This window comes from Alternaria incomplexa (genome assembly GCF_024043165.1).
Source record: "Alternaria incomplexa strain BMP 0042 chromosome Unknown scaffold_5, whole genome shotgun sequence".
NCBI classification, from domain to species: Eukaryota; Fungi; Ascomycota; class Dothideomycetes; order Pleosporales; family Pleosporaceae; genus Alternaria; species Alternaria incomplexa.
In genome coordinates, this window is record NW_026249854.1 from 170096 (window position 1) to 193040 (window position 22945).

The 22945-nt window shown below is 53.4% G+C and overlaps 6 protein-coding genes across 6 annotated transcripts; 4 read left to right on the forward strand and 2 right to left on the reverse strand.

The window, feature by feature from the left end:
• Positions 1 to 135: 135 nt before the first annotated feature.
• Positions 136 to 943, forward strand: J4E90_003972 (uncharacterized protein; the record flags this gene model as incomplete). The annotated part of the gene is made up of 3 exons (XM_051433538.1): positions 136 to 175; positions 248 to 528; positions 587 to 943. The coding sequence occupies 3 exons, from the start codon at positions 136 to 138 to the stop codon at positions 941 to 943; spliced, it is 678 nt and encodes a 225-aa protein (XP_051292056.1).
• A 277-nt stretch (positions 944 to 1220) lies between these two features.
• J4E90_003973 (uncharacterized protein) lies at positions 1221 to 2444 on the reverse strand (the record flags this gene model as incomplete). The annotated part of the gene is made up of 1 exon (XM_051433539.1): positions 1221 to 2444. One exon carries the CDS (start codon positions 2442 to 2444, stop codon positions 1221 to 1223), a length of 1224 nt encoding a protein of 407 aa, XP_051292057.1.
• A 2718-nt stretch (positions 2445 to 5162) lies between these two features.
• J4E90_003974 (uncharacterized protein) lies at positions 5163 to 9048 on the forward strand (the record flags this gene model as incomplete). The annotated part of the gene is made up of 2 exons (XM_051433540.1): positions 5163 to 8184; positions 8234 to 9048. The coding sequence occupies 2 exons, from the start codon at positions 5163 to 5165 to the stop codon at positions 9046 to 9048; spliced, it is 3837 nt and encodes a 1278-aa protein (XP_051292058.1).
• A 2403-nt stretch (positions 9049 to 11451) lies between these two features.
• On the forward strand, positions 11452 to 13136 carry J4E90_003975 (uncharacterized protein; the record flags this gene model as incomplete). Its single annotated transcript, XM_051433541.1, has 2 exons — positions 11452 to 11459; positions 11549 to 13136. 2 exons carry the CDS (start codon positions 11452 to 11454, stop codon positions 13134 to 13136), a joined length of 1596 nt encoding a protein of 531 aa, XP_051292059.1.
• A 313-nt stretch (positions 13137 to 13449) lies between these two features.
• On the forward strand, positions 13450 to 15869 carry STT3 (oligosaccharyl transferase stt3 subunit; the record flags this gene model as incomplete). Its single annotated transcript, XM_051433542.1, has 4 exons — positions 13450 to 13606; positions 13660 to 13740; positions 13803 to 15549; positions 15599 to 15869. 4 exons carry the CDS (start codon positions 13450 to 13452, stop codon positions 15867 to 15869), a joined length of 2256 nt encoding a protein of 751 aa, XP_051292060.1.
• A 5376-nt stretch (positions 15870 to 21245) lies between these two features.
• J4E90_003977 (uncharacterized protein) lies at positions 21246 to 22586 on the reverse strand (the record flags this gene model as incomplete). The annotated part of the gene is made up of 1 exon (XM_051433543.1): positions 21246 to 22586. One exon carries the CDS (start codon positions 22584 to 22586, stop codon positions 21246 to 21248), a length of 1341 nt encoding a protein of 446 aa, XP_051292061.1.
• Positions 22587 to 22945: the final 359 nt, after the last annotated feature.

Here is a 22945-nt window from a genome sequence, read left to right on the forward strand (position 1 = left end):
TGAGACCAGGGTCCGCGCTTTGCGCTTATGGAAAGGTGTCCAAAGCTACATCACCAACTGCGCAACGAGCCCCAGGCTTCACGACTACCTCTGCTCTCGTCGTGATTACAGGAACCATACAACTACAACTTCACGATGTCGGCAACACAGAAAATCGCAGTCCACTCCCTCGCCGGTATGCTTCCATTCCCGCCATCGCAACCATCTATGCATTCGCCTACAGACCATATCTAATACTCGCGATCAGACCTCAAGAACACGACCGACGACGCCCTTCCCAACTACCTCAACAGCCTCAAGTTCAAGCAGATCCACACACAGACCGATGTGCGGTTAGTCCTCGGCTACACGGCCGTCACCATCGCCGGCGCACTCTTCTACTACGACTGGAAGTTCGGCTGGGAGGCCAGCAAGCCCTACACACTGCCTGCTGTCGTCGCATACTTTCTGTTGAATACCGCATTCAGCTATTGGCTATGGTTCGTGGAGAAGGGTGTAGTGTATGAGGGAGAGGGCAAGACAGGCCGGGTTCGTTCACATGTCCCATTTCCGTACCTGTGTGTTAAACAATACTGACAACATCAAGGTGAGGATATCGTCCTCCACAAAGAAGCACATCCCAATCTACGAGTGCGACGTCGTCTTCACACCCGCCCCATACGCCTCGAATCCCAAACAAACGATCCACATCCGCGCGCCCCTGACCCGGTGGTTTACCTCGGATGGCTACTTTGTCGCGAAACCCTTCCAGCAATGGCTCGCTTCTGAAGTGCCCGTGATCGGCGCTGCGGACCCCAACAACGTGGTAGAGGAGATTGGTCGCGGAAGTGCGGGCATGGACCAGACGATGAACCTGAACAGCTCGAATGCGGTGGACATCTTGCAGCAGCTCAAAGCAAGTGGTGCCAAGTTCGCGAGTGGAGATGCTCAGAGAAGGCGGTAGAGGATCATATAAGGGTGGTTGGGGCTCAGGAAGGAAAGTAGACTGGCGTTAAGGTGTCGACAGCTTTATATGGACCATCTTGCTTTCAAGGAACGGCAAAAGCGTCACAATGGTTTGGCGGAGCATGGAAAAGGCCTTTCTTTGCTGCGAACGTCATTTTCGCTATCTAGGAATACTATGCAATGGCTAAGCTATGTTAAACGCCAACAAATGCCCATGAAACCGACCTCTTGGTCGTTTCCTACTATCCAATTTGGCCCTCCTAAATGGCCTAATCCTATGACATCTCCTGCTCAAGCATGGGCAATACTTCAAGCTCCCTCTGAATAATTCTCTCAAACTCTTCCCTGTCTATGCCCGATGCTCTCGCCAACCGGAACAGGCTCTTGATATCCGTGCTGATATGTTGCTTGATCGCAAGCTCGGCCTGGCTGTAGTTCTCTGCCTTTCGCTCTAGCCTCTCGACCGAGTTGGTCGATGCCGAAGAAGAGGGTCGGGGGTGGCTCAGGGCGTTTGCGGTAGCGCCTTGGTCCTGCTCAATGGACTCGAGATGTACCGCGCTGTCGTTGCCATGAACGCCGCTGCCGTTCAGGAGACCGCTTGTGTATGCCGGTGGCATCGACGAGTCGTAGCCGTTCGGGCCCAGGTTCGTTGTGTCGAGGGGCTCGGTCTGCGGTTCGCGCGTGTAACTGAGAGCGTTGCCATTGAGTGTCGACTCGCCAGCTGCGGGCTCCTCTTCGTCTGGGTCGTGCGCATCCAGCGCTGGCTGCACTTCCGACGCGTAGCGCTCGAAGTACTCGAGCTCTGACTGCGACGGCCCGATCTGCGTTCGACCGCTGGTTCCTGGCGCAGGGGATCGCCTAGGCTGTGGTGTTCGCCCGGGCGTCTGGTCGTATGCAGCCCAGTAAGAACCGTCGTCCTCTTCTTCTGCTTCCTCCGCAGCGGGTTCGGGTTGGACCACGGCTTGGTACGGTGCGACGCCGTTGCTCTTGACCGACACAGACTTTCGCCTGAAGCCAGCCTCGTCAGCAGTGGGAACGTTCTCGAACCACTCGGTGCCGTCGTCAGCGTCTTCTGTTCCTCTCAGCTCAGCCAGTAGCCAGCGGCTTCCGCCTTCTCCACCAGTGCACCAGAGGTATGTTGGGATGATTCCATATTCACCCAGTATCAACTTGGCGTGTAGGGTCTCGGGGTCTGATCGTCGGTACAGTATCTGATCTGGTTCCTCCACTTCAATCTCCCCGGAAGCTGGGTGAGGTTCGACATTTATCTTCTCGATGATTTGCGGTAGTCGTGACGCGATGTCTCGGTCCCAGCACAACAGCGACAACCACTCGTTGGAAGACAGAAGCTGTACACGTTGGCGGAGGATAGGCGATAGGAGGGGTAGAAGACCCGGAGGTACGTCTTTAGAGGCATTTGCTGTCGACAGACAGGCCAGCAGTGGTGGGAGCAGTTCCCTGCAATCGGGCCGTGGGATGATTTCGTTGAGCCCAGGCATGGCAGCGGTGTGCGAATGTAAGTTGGGTATGGTGTGAAAGGTTGATCGCGCTGATTATGCCCACTCGAGAATACAAGGAGCGTCTAGTATCTGGTACTGCGATCGTAGAGTCGATTGCTCCTAAGAAAGACGCCGTAATAGACAAGCCTAGGACGTTTCGTAGGCTTTGTGCTTTTCGCGTCTTTATTGTTTTGCAGAAGCCCGTACACTTCAGGCGCTTGCCGCTAGCACAGTACTGTTAGGTGTTGTGCAACGCTCCAACGCTCTGTGGTGCTGTTCGTGCTGCGTGTAGGGTGCGGGCTCCGTCTGGTGATGCTGTCACATGCGAATGTGGCCAGTGACGCGCAGAAATTCGCTGACGCAGATGCGGGGAAGAGAGGAAGCGATAATTGGCAGACTGTAAGATGGAAGTGAAAAAGGAAGAGGAAGAAGAAGCGCTCTGAGGCACATCTCGTTCCATTTTCGCGTCCAGCGGTGCTGCAGAAAGAGTGGATGCTGCTGTTGTTAGCCTCCGCTCCACCGAAGGGTGACTGCCGTTAGACACACCGGTTGCGACTGCCCGCACGCCTGGATCGCGACCATGGAAATGGTTAGCCCCATCTCCGAGCCTCATCAATCAGACACACTCTACATCCCATGCCCCGATGCGTCCAGAGCTCGCGGACTTTCTTCGACAAAGATTCCAAGGCTCGCAAGAAATTATTCCGTCGCCTTGAGGGTGCTTTTGCCGTTCCTGGCCTCACCATTGCGAGGTAGGGTAAGCAGACATCTGCAGTACATGTTCGGTACATCCTCCCTGCACAAGCACTTCGATACCTAGGTACGCTCTATCTCACGATGGCATCAAAAGTCCGTAGAAGAGGCCTGCAGTGACGTCAGCTCTTGCGATCGCCAGCCCTGGATCGACACAACATCTGCACAAGACCCTCATTCCGGGTACCTTACATGTTCCGGTAGTAGTACTCGAAAAGCTGTTGTGACATCCATAGCCTGGCTCGGATCTTCTGCCTGCGGCTGCGTCTCACCTGGCGCCGGCATGCCAACTCGCCTGCTATTTGAGCAATCTCGCGATGAGGACTATATGCATAGCCCGCTAGATCGAGCGGCGCGTTTCATGGCCACTGAAATCAGACCATTGCTGTCACTCGTGGCTTCGGCGTCTACCACAGTATGCGGCACTCGCAGCTATATATCACAACCTATGAGTGCGGCGCACTATACATGTATCGTTTCCAGGCGAAGCGATCCTGCCATTTCCGCCATACTACTCGCCCGCAGCGATATGACAGCATAGTTCTCGACACCTAGCCTAGATCAAGGTAGTGTACGCTGAAGACAGCAGGTCGATGTGCTCCTTCGCCATATTCCCGTGAGCCCCACAACAGCCCGGGAGACCATCCGGCTTCGCTCATAATCCAAAACTGGGGCCAGCCACTACCTTATCCGCTTGCGACGTGGCTAGGAAAGCTTCATCTCTAGGCGTGGCTGAATCGCTGATCATGCAAGGCAGTCCATGCTACTATATGCCGTCACATCGCGACATTCGCAAATCAGCGACGCGAACAGCAGCGCAACCTCGTCCGTGTTGTCCATCGCACGCGTCTGATTACTAGCAGGCTTGCTACATCGCTGGTATGCTCTCCAGAAGAGCAGTTCTAGGCTTGGCCTGCCTTTATATAGCATCAGCGTTCGGCTGCTAAACAGCTAAGCGCCAGCCTACGCGGGCGCACAACAAAGGCCGCTGCATGTTTCGCACCTCGAGCGCGGTTTGGAGTGACCGCCTCAGTAGATTTTGATGACAGGAGTTACTACAAGCATCACGCATAGCAGGTTGAATTCGCCATGAGGATATCATCTTGAAGCATAGCCACCCGCTCGCCCCATGTTCAGCCCCCTGCTCCCGCTTCTGTATAGCAACTGAGGCTGTGCCGTTTGTATCAAGCCTGCCAAGAGCGTGTCACGCATCTGCAAATCTGCCTCGAGACGCCAGTCAAGCTCACAGCTACCGTCGCGCCGTCGCGCTTGTTTTCGGTCGTTCTGCCTCTTTCTCACGACCTCATAGACATCTGGACTGCCTGCGCCCACACTGTTTCGAGACGGCGAACTTCTGCTTGGCGTGCATCGCTCTACCCCGGTCTTACCATTCTGGAGATCTTGGGGGGAATCAGCCTTGACCGGTGCCTCGACTTTCGCTCGTTGCTGCCGCTGGCTCCACCGTCGACGTCGAATTCCACTCTGTTTCTACCAACCATCCGCGCACTTTACGCCGCTTCTCTGTTGTTCGCGCGCGCCGTTTCCCGATTTCGCTCGCGACCCACCCTGAAGCTGTCAACATCGTAGAGTGCCGGCACTGCCTCTAGCCTCAACGGCTCCAAACTTCCGTCCTGTGCGAGGCAGATCGCCATCCAGCTTCAAGCTACAGCAGCCTGTCCTCTTTCGCTTTCAGCCGCACTGCGATATTTCTCTCCCTCGTTCCGCCATCCCACCAACCTATCTGGGTAACTGGACGCGCTGCGACACTTTCTCCTCATCTGGTTTTCTGACTTTCGCAATATTCAACATCAGTAACCTTCAGGCAGCACTATGCCGCCCTAAGCAGCGCTGGTTACAGTCACGTTACCCTCCACACCACTTGCCGGTCGCAATCATTTGTTAATCGTCGCGACCTGATCTACTATCGACTCCACTTTCAGGTTGTTCCTTACAGCCAAAGTAATCATGCAAGCAGTCGATACGCATACACAGCCCTACCAGGACCCTCGGCGTCAGCCACGCCACCCTCAGGATGTGCAGACTAGCGGCTATCAACTTGCGCCTACTGGCGGCAACTTCCTAATGCCAGACGCGCAAGGCACATTCACGTACTCTGCAGAGCCGACATCCATGGTTTACGATGGGTCCATGGTATCGCTTCCCTCATCCAGCACCCCTGGGCAGGAATCCATCTTCACTCCTAACGTTGGATCCTCTCTCGACTCCTCATTACATCCGGACATGTCATATCCACCACCGAATGCCTACAATCAAGTTCAAAACTACGGTCTTTCTCCGGGATCCTACTACGGAAACGGACAGAACATCTCGCCCTCGCATTCAGTTGAGCATTTTAGCCCAGAAACAGGTTACATGAGCGATCCCAGTCACCACGATCTCAGCGCTTATGCAACACCAAATTTCAATGGACACGTTCTCGATGAATTCTCTGGCCTGACTTTTGCCGATAACGGTTCGGCCAGTAATTTTCCGGCATTCCAAGAGCATGTTGACATGTCAGCCTTGACCTCAGGGACGCTGAACACGTACAACGCTCAGCCAAGCAACCACCTCAGTAACACTTCGCTAAACCCGCACCATCAATTAATGTCGCCCAGTGCGACGAACAATTCCAGTCCGGCACTAGGCGATGAGAGCTCAGCCTTCCCCTCTATGCAGTACAACGGGAACATGTCGACGCCGCCAAACCAGGCGAATCATCTACCGCATACAACACCTATCAAGCAAACGCACAGTCCAGCTCTAACGAATAGTCCTGGAAATGTGTCAATGGCAAACCCAAGGCCCCTCACCCGACATTTGACGAGTCCCATTGTACGTGTGGAAAACTATAGCAGAGAAGATTCGCCTTCGCGTTCCGACAATAGCATGCCTGTAAGCAAGCACAGCTATGGCAGTCGTCAATCCGGTAATCACCTATCACCGTATGCGCATAACGATGATTCGGATGGTGAAGCGGAGCCTCACGAGAACCTGCATTCGCGACCAGGAGTCCGTGGACCCGATCGCAACGAGGACGGCTCCTGGCTCACGACAGGACAGTCGGGGCAGAACGGTATCAACCCTGACGAGCGCCGCCGGATGGGTGACGCCTGGATCCCCAGCATAGAGGAAATTGCAGAGCAACGCTCGAAGGATGAGAAGAAGCTTGAAGTGCAGGAGTGGCTCACTAAGAGTGAGGTCGGAAGCGAGGCAGGCGACGTAGGGCCTTCGAACAATCTACTCAAACCCATCACGGGTCGTCGTCGAGCGAAGAGTCACAACGACATTCAACGCCGGGCTCTCCCAGATAGCTTCGGGCTGGGTGTGCGTACCAATTTCGACCGTATAGATGATTCGGGCATACCTGGACCTGGGGTGTACATTGACGAACGAAGCGATTACGGGGACTACGATTACGACGATGACGAGTCGGCAGAACCTGAATCCCCACCCGCTGCGATCGATATCAACGCAAGCCATATAGAAAACTCGTACTTTCCTCCGACACAAGAACTTATACCAAAGGATGGTACTGCTGTCAAGCCATGGGTAGATGGACCGTTGCAGCCACACCCGCCAAACCCATCGGCTCGATATCAGCCGCCCACATCCAATGCTGCGATGATGCGCTTCTTGGTTCGAGCGAAGGACGTTGAACAAGCTTCACTTGCGGCAACCGTTGGCTCACGCCGTCTCAGCGAGTCTGATATTGGTAGCATACGTGCAGCTCCCGGTGTTATCAAAGTCATCGAACCCGAGCCAAGAAAGAGCAAGGAGCGACAACGGCGACCCAGCTTCTTGGAAAACATTCTGCCCAAACGTACACCAAGCAATATACTCAAGCGCAAGGGCAGTATACCAGTGCAGCAGTCCGATGCAGCCTCGGACAAGTCCAAGGAGCCCATCATGGAGAAGCCGAAACGTATAGGTAGTTGGGGTCGTCCAAAATCTCCTCGAGTTGATACAAACCTAAGCAGTCATAGCAAGGACGGGGGACAACTCAGTTCAGTAGGTCTGTCTGCGGCAGCGGGCCCGTGGTACAAAGGTCCCAAAAATGCCATCAGACGTACTCGAAGCAGGAGCGATATCGGGAGAGGGAGATCGCCTGGGCTGGCTGAGCTGATGACGCAGCACGGAGGTCCACCGATGCCTATGTTAGCTTCACCGCTCGCGGACACAGAGGCCACGAAGCCTTCCGCACAGCCAAGTCCAGCTGGAGACGATGATGAAGATGACCAAGACCCCGTTAGTATGGATCTCACGGTCCGCACCGATCCCATTGTCCCAACGTACGACGGCTTCAGAAGTCATGCTAGACAACTGAACCCACGCCTGGCTGATTTCATGGTTGAGCGTATCACCCAGGAGCAAATGCGCAGATACAAGAGATTATTGGAGTTCAAGGTCAAGCATCTCAACGCCGTACAGCATAAGAATTGTGCCTCTGCAAAGTTTTGTACTGACCTCGGTGGTGAGGCGAAGCAACTCCCTCCGAAAGCCGGTGCCAAGGATGTCGAAACTCCTTTCATCGGTTTCCAGGTCACTGCACCTGGTTCTTCCGACGACGATGGCGAGCCCCCGCTAGAAGGTAATGTGGCTCCTGCCGCGTTCCCATCAGGTGTACCTCTTCCCCCTGTCAAGCGCCTACCAGCCGAGTTCGAATGCACGTTGTGTTTCAAGGTCAAAAAGTTCTACAAGCCGTCCGATTGGACCAAACATGTGCATGAGGACGTACAGCCTTTCACGTGCACCTTCCCCAATTGCGGCGAACCGAAATCGTTCAAGCGCAAGGCGGACTGGGTTAGACATGAGAACGAGCGACACCGTCAACTGGAGAACTGGACATGTCAGATTGCAGACTGCAACCATACCTGCTATCGCAAGGACAATTTCGTGCAGCATCTCGTTCGTGAGCACAAGATAGCTGAGCCACGGCAACGTACCCGAGCCGCTCACAAAGACGCGACAGCAACTGGTGACCAGGGTGAGATGGGCAAGTCTTTTTGTTTGAGATCTCGCTAACGCAAAGGCAGATGACATTTGGGCCATTGTCGAAAGATGTCGTCGCGACACGACTAAGCAACCCAAGGACGAGCCATGCCGGTTTTGTGGCAACATCTGTACGAGCTGGAAGAAATTGACTGTTCACTTGGCAAAACACATGGAGCAGCTCAGCATGCCCATTCTTACGCTTGTGGACCAGAAGCAGCTCAACGCGGACAGCATCATTAGCCCCGTGGTAGAGCTACCCGAAAGCCGCAAGCTCTCCATCACTCCAGGCCGTTCGCCACTAGATAACCCGTCGCGCTACAATCCTAATGCCGCATATGCACCTGGTATCGACCCTCACAGTCTTTACCCTCAGGAAACAAAATCTCAGGCAGGATCTACGCCGATGCAAACCTACCCCCCACCGCAAATGGCACCGCCACCGACTCAGACTAGCGGCTATGCGAACTATGTGGCAAACAATGCCACAAACTTCACGAACCAGACCTACCCAGGGCTACAGGTCCCTCGGAAGCCACACAATGGCTATACGAACGGGCTGCAAATTCCTAGTCAGCCATACCAGACTGGGAATATGCAGAATGGAGTGCAGCAGTATGGCATGAATCCTGTTAATACGGTTCAACAACAGCAATCGCTGTACACGGACTCTCCGGTCGACGCTACGACTACACCTTTTCCTTCCTACTACACTCAAGAGCCGCAGGGCTTGACGACTGAGATGCCGAATATGGGTTACGATACCAACAACGCTATGTCTTACCAACAAGGCAGCACCTACCCTGCCATGTCGTATCTGACGGCACAACACAACTATCAATACCAGCATCAGCAATAGACGGGGGTGGATTATGGGAGGGGTTTCGATCGACACGCCCATAGTACAGGCGTAGGATCTGATTTTGTTTTGGCTCACTTTGATTTCGTACGATATCCACTCTTCCGCAGCGGAAGAGGCTTTCATGTTTACGAGGCGAATTTGGTTTAGACGCGTTACGATACCTACTGTCGCTTCGGATTCGAATTGGATCGACTACACTGTCGCATCTGATGGTGCAATAGGCATGCATGGTACTATAGACATCGGCGCGTTAATTGCATCAATTTCTCAATCCCTCGATTTTCCGTACTTTGTTGTCCGCTCCATACGATATAGTACCATTTGCGAGATACGTCGTAGACTGGAAGCTGCGACCCACTTAAAGCCCTTAGGTACCTTCCACTCCACAAGGGTGTGATTGCACGATAGCCATCGCCAGCGCCAGTAAAACTCCTTTGCGCGAGTGCAATGCCTGACTTATTTTCAAACTTCCAGCCCCCACGCCCTGTCATACACACATCAGCGCGGCGTGCTAAATCGATCGCGCCGCCGGGGAGGAACCCGGTCTGAAGCTGTGATTGGGTGCATGCGTCTCCCACGCACATGGAGGACTCTCAACACAGCCACCCGCAACTTGGAGTCCTCCATCTGCAATTCGGTGAACGGCTCGCTAGGTGCATCCCCAGCACGAATGAGCTGTCAGAAAGAGAAAGAGGGCAAAGAGGACACCGGTCGCCTTCCTGGTAGCGCCCCTGCGCGAGGAGGACTGGGAGGCCGCCCACATGCGGCGCACCCTCGCCATCGCGACCACAGGCGTACAACTGCGATAACTACTGCGTGTGGAAAGAAACCTTGACGACATACTACAGTCTCCTTTTTACCCATCTCGAATCGAAGTTCTCCGATACAGCCAGTGCAGGGCAGGTGCACGCGATGAGGTGACAGGGTCTTGGTATTGAAGCCTTTCCTCATATCTCACCGGCAGGCAGCGCATGCCCGTGCGCATGGGACACGAAACGGAGGACCTCACACACATTACCTGTTACATGTACCCATCTGGCTTGTCATCTTAGCAGATTGGGGCGGTGTGCTGCAGCTGGAATCTACTAATGCACAGCTGCGCGCCTGCTCTTCTGAAACGGTTTGCGTACGGCGTTCCTTGAGGCAGGCGTAAGGCTTCCATATCGCAGCAGGCTGACGAGTTGAGATTAGAGGTATGTGTTGTTGTTGCCTTTTCTATACTCTTATTTCTCTTCTCGTCTGTACTTCCATACTGATGCTTATACGATGATGATGCCTCTTTCCATGTTCGAGAGCTGGTTGGGATGAATTGGGTGGCATGTTGATGCCTGAGGCAGCCCCGAAAGATGCTGACCCATGATAGCGAACATGTCACTCCACAACCAGAACGGGGACTGTCAACAGTCTTATAACATATCAGTCCCCAACCAATACTTTGGCCGCCAGATACCTGCACTGCACATTGATCCTGTGCAGACGCAGCAGAGCACGTTTTTCCAACAACCACGGAGTGCACATAGTGTACGGAGCCAAAGATCTAGTTCATCCGCCTCCTTACATACTCCAAGAACTACTCCACATGCAAGAGATTTCGATCGCATGAACTATCGTCAGGCCAATCTCTCTCCGTTGGACAATGGTATTGGATCCTATATGCCGAGGGATTTTGACCTTCTCGATCCACAATATGTACGGCCTTATCATGGCCCGACTGCAGGCAGAGGACCGGAGCAAGCATGGAGCCCGTACAATATGAGGCTATCTCAGTCTAGTAGCTCTCATGGTCTTTCCCCTCGATCGAATGTGAATTTCCAGTTCCCATGGGGTCCGGGATCTGACGTTGAGAGTCAGGCTTTGCCATCTGACGAGGGTTACGTCTCGCGGAACACCAAGTCGGTCATAAGCAATGATCCCGATCATCTCCATCAGGAACTATCGGCAAGTATCATGTCAGATATTAACAACATGCATGTCGAGTCTGCCACAAGCGAGGCTCCTACGATGTCACGGATGCCTTCAGATCAACGATCCCATGTCAGCAGTCGTAGTGGGAGGTCGAGGTCAAAGAAAGACTTCCCATGCTATGAGTGCCCAGAAGTACTCAAGTGCAACTCAGAGTTCAAGTGCGTATGCGGATTATTATGAGATGACTATGTGCTGATGAAGGTAACAGGAAGCACATGCTCAAACACAGCAAACCCTTTAAGTGTGACGTACCCGGCTGCAAAAGGGTAGAGGGGTTCACAACTACGAATGATCTTGAGCGGCATCAGAAAAGCCTACATCGGAAGGACATTGACAAGAAGTCCTACCAGTGTGCTGTGGAGGATTGTAGGAACAAAGAGAAAATCTGGCCACGTCTAGACAACTTCAAGCAGCATGTTGAGAGGATGCACAAAGATGAGGACGTGCTCGAACTTGTAGAAAGGTAGATTTGCACATTCCACACTTGAAGAGTCAGCTAAGCTGACATTGATAGATCGGTATGGCGACCCAGGCGAGTGGACTCTCCTATAGAGGGTAAAACAACGGTTACACCCCTGGACATTGGGTCAACAGTGGCTGGCATGGAGATCCCTTTCTCCATAAGCCCAACGATGGGCAACATGTCTATGATGGACTTTCCCATGATGCAGGATGCCAGATATCTACCTTCGCCGAGCCAGGACTCCGTATTTGTGCCAAAAGCACAGCCACTATCTCGGCTCTCTGGACCCGGGCCTACTTCCGCACCACACAACGGTCGCGTTCAGAAAGTGTCGAAGGTGGCTCGTTCTCGGCACAATGCACCGGGAATACAAGATTCTCCCTCCACTATCAAGGCCGCTCCTGGCGCGTCTGGAAGTAATCATGTCAAGATTCAGAAGTTCTCACAGGGTTCTTCTTTATCCAATGCACCCCAGACTAAGGCTGAGCAGCAAGCACTAGAGCTCAAGAGGAAGTCTGAACAGCGCTTGCATTCTCCGGAGCCTGTGGATATTGAGAGTCGCATACTAGAGTTGCTGCAAAAAGCCAATCGCGACGATAGATCCAGGAGGCCGTCCAAGTCTGAGAAGAATGATGCATTGTTAAAGATGATGGCTGAGCTTGTCAATAAAGGCCCAGGATCCCCCGACACAGAACAGCGTCGCTCCAGCAAGAGCTCTTCAAACAATGACAAGACATGTCCGATGTCTGGCTGCGAATTTGCGGTCGCTCGTGATTGCGATCTGCGTAAGCACATCAAGCGACATAACAGGCCTTATGGATGCACATATCCCAAGTGCCACAAACGCTTTGGCGCAAAGTCAGATTGGAAGCGCCACGAGAACAGTCAGCATTTCCAGCAGGAAGCCTTCCGCTGCGGCCAAGAACTTCAGACAGGTCAGGTCTGTGGTGTGCATCTATACCGCGAAGGAGCGTTCAAGAACCACCTGGAGAGGGAGCATAAGATGGCATGTGAGGTTGCCCAAGAACGTGTCAACCGCCGCAGGATTGGCAAGAACTGCCAAGGTACCTTCTGGTGTGGCCTGTGCAAAGATATAGTGCAGCTCAAAGAGCGACGCAATGCAGCTTGGGATGAGCGGTTTGATCACATCGCGCGTCACTTCGAGAAGGAGAGGAGAAATATCGATGATTGGATCTGTGCTGAAGAGAACCGACCGAAGAAAGAGCTGCTAGAAGAGAAGAAGAAACGAGACTACTTTGACGGTGAGGACGAGAGAGACAAGGACGGCGATGTGGATGCCACCGGAGACGTTGATGACGATATTCCACAGCCGCGACCGCCGCATCATCCTCCTCCAAACAACATGCCCAGTGTGCCGATCTCAGACCATGCAACGATGCAGCACTCGCCAGTTGCAGGAGATATTGCATTAGGAACTGCAGTGAAACGACAGCGTTCAGAAGACTCGGTATATGGCGAACGACACTCAAAGCGAAGACAAACGACCACGGTAATGAATCGCTATTGTGTAAGTTATCCGTTTCAGCTGTTTGTAACAGTACTAACAGACACAGTGCGCATGTCAGAACCCTTGCGGTGTTGTAGATGTCGCTTGCGCCAACTGCTCACATCGCGTCTGCGCCTATTGCAGTGTTGAAGAGACGGAGGCTTTCATGGATTTCTTCTGCGGAGACTAGTGGATATTTCATAGCGCAGATCCAGATACCCAGTAAACAATTCTCGCATATGTGAATCGACGCAAAGTGAAAGAATGCCGTATGCTTAATGGCGCACCGTGGCTGTCGCGGACATGGTGATGGTGATGACGTTGCAGGGATGCTGAAAGTCGGCGAAACCAAATGCCGAGGCGTGGAGTTGGAAACGTGTGCTCATGAAGCATAGCTCTCGAGAAGTTCCGTGACGCGGCCTTGCGACCAACAACCTCACCTTCCTTAACTTCTCCTGCAAACATGGCTGCCGCCGTAGATGACGGGCAGCTGCTCAAGCAGGCGACTGGCCGCAACACTCGAGGCTTGCTCCGGGTGATTATCCTGTGCCTCATCGCTGCCGCCGCCGTAAGCAGTCGTCTCTTCTCCGTCATTCGCTTTGAGAGCATCATCCACGAGTGTCAGTACTACAATTGGGGAATGGAAGGGCAATTGACTGACTATGCAATGCAGTTGATCCGTGGTTCAACTTCCGAGCGACGAAATACTTGGTACAGAATGGCTTCTACAGCTTCTGGGACTGGTTCGACGACCGTACGCATCTCCACCGCATGCCCCAATGCCATATAGCTACAATGGACTGACATGGAATGCAGGAACATGGCATCCTCTTGGACGAGTCACGGGTGGTACTCTCTACCCCGGACTGATGGTCACCAGCGGTGTCATCTACCACGCCCTCCGCGCTCTCGCCATGCCCGTCGACATTCGAAACATCTGTGTCCTCCTCGCGCCTGCCTTCTCAGGTCTTACCGCTCTCGCGACCTACCTCCTGACCTCCGAGATGGTCCCGTCGCCCTCGGCCGGTCTGCTCGCCGCAGCCTTCATGGGCATCACCCCCGGCTACATCTCGCGATCCGTCGCAGGAAGTTACGATAACGAGGCCATTGCCATCTTCCTGCTCGTCTTCACCTTCTTCCTGTGGATCAAGGCAGTCAAGCTCGGATCCATGTTCTGGGGTGCATTGACTGCGCTGTTCTACGGATACATGGTGTCAGCGTGGGGTGGATACGTCTTCATCACCAACTTGCTGCCCCTGCACGCTTTCGTCTTGATCTGCATGGGACGATACAGCCCGAGGTTGTATGTCAGCTATACTTCGTGGTATGCGCTTGGCACGCTTGCGAGTATGCAGATTCCCTTCGTCGGTTTCCTGCCCATCCGCAGTAGCGAGCACATGTCCGCGCTCGGTGTCTTTGGCCTCCTCCAGCTGGTGGCCTTTGTCGACTGGGTTCGCGCACAACTCCCCGGCAAGCAGTTCCAGACGCTGCTCCGCGCTCTGGTTCTGAGTGTCTTCCTCATCGGTGTCGGAGGACTGGTGCTTCTTACCGTCTCTGGTGTTATTGCGCCCTGGACTGGCCGTTTCTACTCGCTCTGGGACACCGGATACGCCAAGATTCACATTCCCATCATCGCCTCCGTTTCCGAGCATCAGCCTACCGCATGGCCCGCTTTCTTCTTCGATCTCAACATGATGATCTGGCTCTTCCCCGCTGGTGTCTACCTGTGCTTCCGCACTTTGACCGACGAGCAGGTCTTCATTGTCATCTACGCTGTGCTCGCCAGTTACTTCGCTGGTGTCATGGTCCGTCTCATGCTCACTTTGACTCCCATTGTCTGCGTTGCATCGGCAATCGCTTTCTCGCAGATTCTCGACACCTACCTAGACGTCAAGACCCCCAAGCCCGTTACCGAGAACGGCAGCACCGATACCGCTGCAGTCGCTGCTGCAGCTATCCTTCCCGAGGGTCTCCGATCTACACGCAACCCGCTCGTCGGCATCTACTCGTATGCCTCCAAGCTTACCGTCGCCGGAACCGCCGCCATCTACCTCATGCTGTTCGTTCTGCACTGCACATGGGTCACTTCGAACGCCTACTCTTCGCCCTCCGTCGTGCTCGCATCCAGACTTCCTGACGGTAGCCAACACATCATCGATGACTACCGTGAGGCATACTACTGGCTCAGGCAGAACACCCCTCAGAACGCCAAGATCATGTCGTGGTGGGACTACGGATACCAGATTGGTGGTATGGCCGACCGCCCAACCCTTGTCGACAACAACACCTGGAACAACACGCACATCGCTACCGTCGGTAAGGCTATGAGCTCCAGGGAGGAGGTCAGCTACCCCATCATGCGTCAACACGAGGTTGATTACGTACTGGTCGTCTTTGGTGGTCTACTTGGCTACTCTGGAGACGACATCAACAAGTTCCTCTGGATGGTCAGGATTGCCGAGGGTATCTGGCCCGATGAGGTCAAGGAGCGCAACTTCTTCACCCCACGAGGCGAGTACCGTGTGGACGAGGAGGCCACCCCCACTATGAAGAACAGCTTGATGTAAGTGATTTAGTCCCATCAACTCCAGCAGCTACTAACAGCATATCAGGTACAAGATGTCCTACTACAACTACAACGCGCTGTTCCCCGCCGGACAAGCCCAGGACCGCGTCCGTGGCGCGCGTCTTCCCGCACAAGGCCCCGAGCTCAGCACCATCGAGGAGGCCTTTACCAGCGAGAACTGGATCATCAGGATCTACAAGGTCAAGGATCTTGACAACTTTGGTCGCGACCATCAAAGCGCCGTATCGTTCGACAAGGGCCACAAGAAGAAGCGGTCCACCAAGAGGAAGGGACCTAGGGTATTGAGAGTTGAGTAGATATGGTGGGCGTATCAAAATCTTGCTAGAGTTCTATAGCATTTGTACAAATAAGAAGCCATATTGGCATTGTTCGCAGGCGGGCGTCTGGGAAGAAATAAAAGAATATTCAAGTCCCATCATCGGTATTCTTGAGGTGAGTTGCGGTGAGTTCGACTATCATGATTGGAGATGCGGTTTCGCAGTCGCGCAGTCCTGCTTGTGCGTCTGCTCTTTCACTTTGACTCCACGTTCGTCGACATGCTTTCTCACATGCTTTTCCAACCATCACTTGTCTACTCCACATCTCTCTCTGTCGCTCCTTCCTCTTAACACCTCCTCGCGCTTTCCCGGTCGCCCACGTGGGACCCACGGCCAGGGCCACTCTTCCGGCTTCCCTCCGCCTTCGAGTCGCACGTCCGCACCTGCTCAAACCACAATATGGCGAACGAAGAACAGAGAAGGGCCTTTGAGTCGTACATGGGCCGCACTGGCGGCAGTGGCAGTAACGGGCAAGGCCAAGATCAAGGCCAGCCAATTCCCCAGTACCCCGGCTCCTTCGCCCGGCCAGCCAATTCGTATCTTTACAATGTGTAAGTGCGCCATGGTCGCCTGAGACCAGAAGTTGGCTGACAGCAAGAATAGACGTAATCATGTTCGGCCCCATCTCATCGACGCCCGCGCGCAGTGCGTCAGCAAATATAGAACTTGGCTTACCCGTCGTGTAGCAATTCCAAGGGCTCGGAGTCCCTCCCGCAGCACCCACGCCTCCGCCAGCTGCCTCGTCCGTCGCTTCTTTTCCCGGATACCAGGGAGGATATCCTCAACAGGCTGGATACCCTCAGCAGGCTGGATACCCTCAGCAGGCTGGATACCCTCAGCAGGCTGGATACCCTCAGCAGGCTGGATACCCTCAGCAGGCTGGATATCCGCAGCAGGCTGGATACGGCCAGGGCGTGTACAATCATCTGGGGATCCCACAGCGCCCACCACCGCTCCTAAGCCCTCAGTCACAACAACAGGGTCAACAGCAGATACCGCCAGTAGCCGGACCACAAGGGCACGCTCATACTCCACAGGGCTACGACGCACGACCACCGCCTCCGCCAGGTTACAACGCCGACTGGCAGTATAGCAATCCAGGTTCTGGGATGGAACGTCGACGAGCCGCTCCTCTTACGAGCGCAATGGTACCATCGTCACGCAACACGCAGCAAGAGATCATGGAGTCAAGATCGAGGCAGACAAGCGAGCAATACCATTACGAACAATACGGACAATCACATGCCGCGCAAGCACCACCCCCGCAGGTAGAAGAAGTAGCTGTGCCAGTTATGCTCTGTCACACCTGTAGTCACTGCGGCGAGATGCGCTCCGCAGGTTTCCATCGCAATAACCCGGTCCTTCCTGGCAAGCCCATGATCCCCACACCCTGTCGAAGGTGCAAAAAGAAGCTTGCAGGGTCACATCGTTCAAGCAGCAGATACAGGTACATTCGAAGATGTACGGCCGAAGAACCCTGCGACTGGCCTAGAGAATGTGTCCACATCGACATCGACCATGACGAGCGTAGGGGCCGAAGACAAAATAGAGAGGAGATCTATGTCACGCGATACTCTCCTAGTCGTCCACGTATTATCAAACGGTCATCCAGCCAGGCGCGCCTGGGCTTGCGAGTACTTCAACAACCACAAGAAAGCAGGGCTGAACGAAAGCTCAAAACTTCTTCACTGAGTCCTCGCCGCTCTTCCAGGTATGCTGGTGAAGTTTGGCCCCCGCCTGACATAGTCCGCACTAGGGAAACACGGTCGGATGAAGTGTACCCTGCGCCACCTCCGCCACTTCCCAGTCTTGCCTCGAGATCTGACGAGGTGTGGCCTCCTCCAGACGTTGTCCGTACTCACTCCTACAGGAAGGTCGAGAGAAGTCCATCGCGCCGAGCAAATTCAAGGATCATCGAACTCAGTCCGTCGCCCCCGCCGCCGACAAGATCTTCGAGAGTTGTCTATCGGAGCGAGTCTCAGGAACGTCGGACTAGGAGTGCAAGTAGATCTCCAATTCGTGTTAGCCTCCGGGCTGAAAGGCGAAACGAGGAAGCGGAAGCTCGTCTCATGTCGCATCCGAGGCCGTACCACCCGATTGGACCAGAGCAGCGTAGCTTCCTCAAGGCGTCGGATGAAACTTCGAGCAATGCTGATTCTATGCCACGTCGCCGTTTGGATTCACCTAGTCGGAGCATCCTGAAGCCCCTAGGCACCGAGCACGAAACCTCCCACAGGCGAAGAGATACCATGCGCGAAAGTCAGCAGAGCATGCGCGTCGAAGTCGGAGGACCTCGTGTTCACTTTGGTGGTGGAAGAAGGCAAGAAGAGCCAGTACTTGAGCCAAGAGGAAGATCAAGGTATGCCGACGAACGACTGGCGAGTGGCGACAAGTACGAGCATTACCGAGAGTATTCCCGCAGTCGGGTTGTAGACGATCCTCCACAAGAGCCACTATCCCAGGACTTCGAGAGGATCCATATACGGCACTCATCGCCATCTCCAAGAAGGGAGTACGAAGAGGAAATTCGCATTGATCGACAGCGCCGTATTTCACCTTCTCCTCCGCCCTCAAGACGGTTTGAGGAGGTACTCGTGCGGAACATCTCTCCTCTTCCCGCACGTCGCACACCCCGTCTTCCGCCCTCTCCTCTGTCACCTGAACGGCCACCGCGGCCACTATTTCGCCATGTCTCCCGCCCACGAGCACTCGAACGGACTCGTTCTATGACTCCACCGCCTAGTCGCCGAAGACAAGAAGATGACGATACCGATTCGGAGAGCGCACATTCAGCTGAGATCAATGATATCAGAAGCTGGAAGGGTATCGACGAAAATGGACAACCTGCCACATTTGTGGAAGAGAGGAGGGCGGTGAGGTTGATCGATCAGGGAAGTGATAGAGGTGGGCTTGCGAGAGAGTATCGTGAGATGGGTAGAGGCCCGAGGCTGGATACGAGAGAGCGAGTGACTAGTCGGAATTGGAGGGATGTCTAGGCTGTTGGAGGTCATGAGCATGTAAAATTCTGGCACTGGCGAGCTGTGTCGTTGCTATGCGATGAGGCAGAGCATACTGGGATTGGTTTTGAACGATTGCTGATGCATAGTTACCTACGATACCTCTTTAGATTTCTTTCAATGTCCTTTTTTCAGCGAAGGCAGACCTTGGATCAGGTGATGTCGGATTCGAACGATTATGTACTAATACGTTCCTGGGGCATGCGCACGCACAGGCCTCCAGCGATACCTATATAAGCTCACAGCACGTCGCTTCTTTACTTCCCACATCAGCACCCAAACTCGAAACATATCTAAAAACATATCAATTTGTCATGATGGAACTGTTTCCTCGGGTTTCAAAACCACACAGCTGGATTTTCCATGCTGAGAAGGACGCTCTCTCTTCTCATTCCTTCATTACTTTCTAAAAAGACAAACTTCCAAAAGACAGACTGCAAGAGCGTATATCTCTGGGTTCTCCGCTGGGGTTTACTTCCAATTGATATCCCGATTTGTCATGTGCGCATTTCAAAAACGTCAACAACAATCTAGCCATGGCCAGGGGGTGCTCGCCATCGCTCTTTTCCACAATTTCCTTGTTTTCGGAGTGAGAAAAGCGTGAAGAAAAGAATCGATGAGACTGAGTGTTCACTTTCACGCAAAAAAAAGAAGTCAACGCTGTGGCAAATGGCGTGAGTAGTGCTGGGTCGGGTATAAAATATCGACTTGGTACTGTTCTTCTCGTATGTACTCTCTTTTTCCCGCCAAAAGCAACATGCGCACGGTACGATCTTCCAAAAAGTACGAGAGGGTTGCTATGTGTTCTGCGTTGTTTGAACCAAAACCATAGGCGACCGCCTTATGTGTGAGCAGGAACTCGAGACCTGCTGAACGTATGTTTGAGTGTACGCTGCAACATTCACGTGGAAAGCTTTGATGTTCTGGTCAGAAAATACGTGTTAGAAACATGTACTTGCGCACTTCATGGAGAAGACCGAGCAGACTGAATGTGTAGAAACCCGGTTGTCGGATACATGAACACATGTGTTCATCTTCAAAACCACACACACGTCAAATCATGGATTGAGAATGGTCGAGCACTCGATAGCTACGGGCCAATACTATGGTGTTCGCTGATATGTAACGATGCTGTTCAGTCTGTTTATGATGTACTTGGCCAGGACTTGTATAACAAAAGTGGTATAGCGCACTGACCGCTCGTGTATAAAAGCTTGTCTCTACAGTCTGACAGTCTCTTTCTTACACACACAGGCTGCTCGGTTTCTAAATCAAAAAAACCACGTCGTCGGTGCTCATGTCTTTTCTCAAAAAAAAAATCCATCGCGTGCTTATGTCCTGGTGCGAGCCAAAGACAAATTCACCTCAAGGCGATCGACATTCAGAATGCACATCGCGCAAACAACATGTCCCGTTTCGACGATACGAGAAGCATATAATGCTTAGGATTCTGTCCTCTTTCCTTTTTCCACGTCTCGAGGGCTCCTTGCCCGCCTTCGATATATCAAAACTACGCGAGACCAATGCCATGGCCCATCCTCCTGAGCTCTAGGACAAAATCAAATGAACGCATCGTCATGCCCAAGGAGAAGAGAACGATGAATCTACATGTACTTCTCAATGATCGATTTTATTTTATAATGCCAGTACTTCCGAGAAACGAAACAAGGGTACACGGTAAACATGTAGCGCTCGCACTCGACATAAAACCACTGAACGAGAGTGTCATGCTTCGTCTGCATCTGTCAAAGATCGCGTGCTCGAATTGCTGTCGATGACCGACACCGACGGCTATATAAAGCCTTTCATCTGCGCTTTGCGCTTCTGCACTCTCTACCACTTTTCCCCGCGAACTGATACTTCAAAAAAGACGACGGATCGCTGTATGGATTTTTTGTTCCAAGACAACCAATAAAGGAGGCTTCTTTGCGAGCTGGGAATGGGTCTTGTTCACATGGCTTTGCGGCAGCCTTGATACTTTGACGCTGGCGATACCGTACCGAGTCGAGTGTCGGTAGCTACTCGAAATAATCCTGTAAGATATAACATTACGGTGCATTTGTATTTGGAACCAAAAGAACTCACTTCGATGTCACATATCGAGCAATGGTGATCTTTTCAGACATCACTTATTCAGTCAGCCATGCAAATGTATGCCATTTACATCGAAAAAAAGAGCTGGTCTGTGGTGATGTCAATATAAGAAGGTAATGCCATTATTCGTTCTAGGGCTACGTACAAGCCCTGTGTGACTGGCGAAGATGATATTTCCCCGCTTGATTGGGGCCATAACCTAGGTTCCGCAATCCTTATCCTATGCTAAAATCGCTCCCTCGTCCTATGCTGACTCCAACACCTTGCTTTGCAACGAGCAGAGCTCTACAATGGTGCTCACACTCCCCACTTCTTGCCGGGCAGCTTGCAAACGCTCCTTCACCAGTTTTTCAGTAGCCGCCTCAGATTCCCGTGCTGTCTTGCCCCATGCTGCGACTTCTTTCGAACCAGCGGGCAGGAGATGGCTTTCGCCGGAGAGTCGGAGAAGTGCTTCTTCAATGTTTTGGTCTGCAGATGCTATCTGACTCTGGAGGTATACAGATTGCTGGAGTAGAGAACGCTCGTTGTTGGCTATCTGGGTAAGATGCGGGAGGTAAGGCAAGAGTTTGGTGATTGGTCGGATAGGCTTCGTTGCTGCGGCTTTGCCGTCTTCGTTGGGTGTAGTTTGACCGCCGTTCTGATCGTCAGTCTGGACATCCAACGGTTGCTGGAGGCTTGCATGAGCTTCGAGCAGACTAGCACGAGCTTCAATGTACTTATTGTATGACTCTCGAATCTGTGTCTCTGCTGACGCAAGATCGACGGGTGCCGTGACGCTGACTGGACGTTTGACGGGTGAGGCGTCCTCAAGGAAAACACTGTCCTCCTCCATCTTAGCCAACTCCCCCTGTACCCAATCAACGAGCTCGTCCCTCGCTCGCTCGAGGGCATGGACTTGGGCTTGTAAGCTGGGCTCACCCGGCATCTCGTCCTGGGCCTTCTGCCTCGCGGCCTGGGCGCGCTCCATGGCTGTTCGCGCCTCGAGAACCTCCTGCTTCAGCCTGAAGACCCAGTCTTGATCATCTTCGGCTTGCGATAGTTGCTCTAGCCTCTCGGCGGGTAAGTCTGGTTGCTCGCCGATGGCGTTCCTGATGGAAGCTCTTGGGTCAGCCGCAGCGGTCGATGGCTTTGCGGTGAGAAGCTTGTCTAGAGACTCTTGGATGACCTGAAGTTCTGCATAGCGCCGGCGCTGTCGTAGTAAAGCAACATAACCTCGCGTGACTTCGTTGTCGTATTCTGATTCTGGCTGCGTTGGGTTCTCGTCTACGTAGCGGTTGCGTAGATCTTCTAATGACGTCTGAAGTTCACGGTGTCTTGCTTGCGCTTGAGAATTGGCCCGCAGAGCCTGTAGATATTCCAAACGAGTGTCCTTCAGGCCTGGAGGATTGGTGTTGGCCGCAGATAGGTTCTGTGGGCACTCATGGTTCAGATGCTGGTTCTGGGTCGCTGCATTGACGGGCCTCAGGCTTGAGGTGAGATACTTGGAAAGAGCGCGTCGAATCCTTAGCGTGTCTTCCCGACTGTTTATGTATGACGACAGTGCGCGGTCGACTTCGGGTATCGGACATGTTGTTTGGGCTGGCATGATCGGAATTTGTCTGCACCCCGCAACAGAGAGAATAACTAAAACGAAAGCGAACCCGGAATTGTGCGCGGATCTTCAAGAAGGGACTAGTTCTGGTGATCGCGTTAATTAGATGTCACGAGGGGTCGCTTTTGAACGCGTTCAGGGTACTGACAACGTCGAGATGTCAACGGGACGGCATTTCGATAGCTCTGGAGCTAGGCCAGAATGGATTTGAAGCTTTGGCTAGCGCAGATCACGAAAACACGTGCCCGCACGCTTGGCGATTGCACAAGCCCGAAGACAACACGTTGGGCGTGGGCACTCGTCTGCATCAGGAAGAGTTGAGACGGTGTCTCTCGCGGTACAACACCCGTCGA